This window comes from Gekko japonicus, unplaced genomic scaffold (genome assembly GCF_001447785.1).
Source record: "Gekko japonicus isolate JY-2015 unplaced genomic scaffold, Gekko_japonicus_V1.1 scaffold844, whole genome shotgun sequence".
Lineage (NCBI taxonomy): Eukaryota > Metazoa > Chordata > Lepidosauria > Squamata > Gekkonidae > Gekko > Gekko japonicus.
Window position 1 is genome coordinate 210355 of NW_015166448.1, and position 3648 is coordinate 214002.

Below are 3648 nucleotides of genomic sequence, written 5' to 3' on the forward strand. Positions count from 1 at the left end.
GGGTTGGCTGGAGAGGCGGGCAGGAGGCCCGGGCCAGCTTGGCCTGGCAGTCAGGCTCGGGGGCGAAGCCAGCGGGTCTTTCTCTCTTTTGCCAGGCGCACCGAGCAGCCGCCGAACAAACGCCCTGCCGGTGGATTGGCACCCGCACAGCCCTCCTCCTTGCACCAACCAGGGCTGCGCTTTCCCCCGAAAGGACTCGTTTGGACACCGATGCCACCTGCGCAGCCACGATGAGAGGAGAAGGCGCGTTCAGAAGCCCCACCACCACAAAAGCCTCGGCGCTTCACCCCTTGGCGGCTCACTGACGCCGCCCTTCCCGTCGGAGGCCACGGGCCTGCTGCGTGGCAGGAGGGGGCTCCGGCCGGGACAGCCGAGGCGCTTTCCTTCCACCTCCCTCGGAGGCCAGGCGCACCCTCGAGGCCAATGAGGGCGTCCTTCGGGGATCTCGGCAACTTTTGCCCCGAAGTTCTGGCGGGTTTTGAAGGGGCTCCTGCTGGGCGCCGGGGCAAAGGGCTTTTGGCGGGGGCGGGGGGTCTGTGGCGGGGGGGCAGGTCCGGCCCGCGCTCTAGGCGAATGCCTAGTCCGCCTAGCGGGTGAGCCGGCCCTGAGTGTAATGATGACAGTCTGGTTATACTTTTTGTACCTTTTATTACATAAAGCAATCCTAAGCAGTCAATTTACCTATGAATCCTTATTAAAGAGAGGCTAAGGTATCCTTGCAGAATGTACAAGTGATGCGCAGCCACAAATTAACATTCTTTTTGTGTGTGTGTGTTTAAATTTTTATTATTTTCAATAAAAGAATATACATATCCATTTTTCATTGGCTTGATTACAATTCAGAGTCATTCATTTCCAGTTATTTAGCTTATCTGTTTGGTGGTGCAACCTTCAGTATTACAGTTCGTGTCATATCTTTTTCTAGTTACCTTTCTGTTTGATGTTCTATCCATATATATACCTTATCCCATCTCCTTTTGTGTACCTTCTCATTTTTATTTTGCATCTTTAAGCTTAAATCGTCCATTCTGGCTAGTTCTAGAATTTTATTTATCAAATCTGCTCTAGTGGGTAAGCTTTCAGATTTCCAGTTTTGTGCTATTAACAGTCTGGCTGCTGTTATGATATAGCTAATTATATACGCATCCTGTTTGTTGTAACCTTTGGGGATCATATTTAGCAGGTATATTTCTGGTTTTAATGCTACGTTTATACCTAGACTTTCTTGGAGGGCTGTTCTAACTATTTTCCAGAATCTTTGTGCCATATTACATTCCCACCACATATGATAAAACGTACCTTTGCCACTTTTACATTTCCAACATCTATCGGAATATCCCCTGTAGCATTTGGCCAACTTAACTGGTGCCCAGTGCCATCTATGGAACATCTTATAAACGTTTTCTTTATATGCAACCGCTTTCATGTATTTGACAGATTTCCACATACTTGCCCATTGCTCTTCCTCAATTTCGGAACAAGTAGAACATTTACAGTGCACAACAGAACTTCCATTCTCTACAGCCAATTACAGTTCAACCATCTTTGCAAATAGAGCTCTGAGTTCTCCAAAGTTCTGAAGTATCTCCATCGTAAGTGTGCTGCTCCTTGTAACTATATGAACTTATGTTTGTGTTTCTGTATAGTGGTGATGCTGTCTATGTGTGTCTATGCATTGTGTATTCAGGGACTGCTGTTTGGTTGTGTTGCTTTGTTCTGCATCTCATGCTTGCCTAGAAATAGGCTGGCCTGGGGCTGCCTTGCACATACGGACCATGTGCTTCCCTGGAGAAGGTATCCCGTCCTGCATCGGGATAGAGGAGACACCGCGCCATTGCACCCACTTGGAGAGTTATGGAAAATCCCCCAGTGAACCCCGACATCACCGGAATGCCAGGAATCACGTAACCCTCTGCACCTAATCTGGTTTGGAGATCTGAAGACAATAGCATTTATGGCCTTGGAGCAGGCACCAGATCTGCAAGTCAAGAGGTGTCCATGGGAACGGAAGATTCACACCTCACCAAAAGGCACCTTTGATGTAGGGATAGGATCTGCATATTGCCACCACCCCTTAGTAGAGCGTCATCCCCTCGTCAACCTCCCCCTCATCCAGTAGTGATAGTTTAGGGGACGGATTTGATAGTTTATGGCTGGATAGCACATGCCCCAAAAAGAGTTTATTTAAGGAGAAACTCTCCTTTGTCTCTCTGGTTAACCCACCTTCCCCATAGCAGTGCACTAAGGTGCTACAAGTGACTCTACTACTTAAGTTCTCCGGGAGTCGCGACCCAGAGAGCTCACACGTGGTTTGGCTGGTCCGACCTGTGTGCCTTGGAGTTCACAAGCTGCTGCTTTCGGCTGCCCATCCTTCCAAGGAGGAGAGTTCTTCCTCAGCTGGACCTCAGATGAGTATAGCCGTGCCCCATTGTGTCATCCCCATTTTGATGCTTTTGTTATTTTCTATGCTGTAATTGTTCTGATGTACTATTGTAACTAAGGAGCTTGTATAACTGTGTGTGTGATTCTGATTTTGTATGACTGCAGAAACCTTTAGTAAAGACAACATTTATTCTTAATCCTAGCGTGTTGTCTCACTTCCTGGGATATAGCGAGCGTCTCATTGGCCATCTGACCTCTGTATAGACTGGTATAGAACTTACGCACAGCCACAACCACCCAACTTCCTTGGTAGATAACTTGGATTGGGTCTCCAGGAATTTCCTGGAGAAGTTGGCATAACAATACAGGCAAGGATTCTGGCCCCAATTGTAACTTTAGAGAATGAACAGAATACAAAGGATTTGATTTCCCTAGGCCCAGGATGGAGAAAAGAATTCAAGTGAATGAAGAAGAGTGAGAACAGTAGGTTTTTATTGGTCCCTGCCACACGGCAGGGAAAACACTGGCCAAAGTGCGGGTTTTAAAAGCCGCACCCAAAAAGAGACGCCGCGGCGGGATCCCACGATCCCCTGACTCGTGGCACCGTTGCTCCCCGGCACGATCAGATGCTGGGGAGGAAGAGACGATTGGGAGGGGGAGGCTGCCGAACTGTGCATGCTCGAGCATGTGCAGTACGGCCGGGGGCCGGGGATGAGCCGGCGGAAAGACGCACCGGCGATCCCACAGCTGGCAGTGATGCGGCCTTTCGGAAAGAACCACCTAGGTAGGTGGTTCTTTTTTGCTGCGGGGTTTGGCCAGGAGGGGCGGATTGGGAACGGGCTGGGAACGGGCGCAGCACGATTCCCAGATGTTGCTGTGGGATCACGCCCGTTTGCTGCAGCCCCAATCCGTCCCTCCCCCGGCCCAAAAACTCTTGTTTGGACAGGGCCATAGTCTGTTTTTTTCTACCTTAAGGGTCTCAAATAGGCTTACAATCATATTCCCTTCCTGTCTCCACAACAGGCACCTTGTGAGGTAGGTGGGGCTGAGAGAGTTCTGAGAAAACTGGGACTGGTCCAAGGTCACCCAGCAGGCTTCATGGGGAGGAGTGAGGAATCAAACCCAGTTCTCCAGATTAGAGTCAGGTGTGCTTAACCATTACACCACGCTGGCTGGAAGAGTAGACTTCTTAATTGACATGGAGGACAGAGTTCCTGGACCCTGGGAACTTCAAGTAAGGAAAGCAAGCGAGGTCTCAGGATGAAG

At 49.6% G+C, this 3648-nt stretch overlaps 1 protein-coding gene across 1 annotated transcript in view; it reads left to right on the top strand.

Annotated features, from left to right (window-relative positions):
- UHMK1 (U2AF homology motif (UHM) kinase 1) overlaps window positions 1-408 on the top strand; it is a 4642-nt gene extending 4234 nt beyond the window's left edge. Inside the window, exon 3 of the mRNA XM_015412003.1 lies at window positions 96-408. Within this exon, the coding sequence (XP_015267489.1) occupies window positions 96-305 (210 nt within the window). The 3' untranslated portion in view covers window positions 306-408. The remainder of the gene's footprint in view (window positions 1-95) is intronic.
- The last annotated feature ends 3240 nt before the right edge of the window (window positions 409-3648 follow it).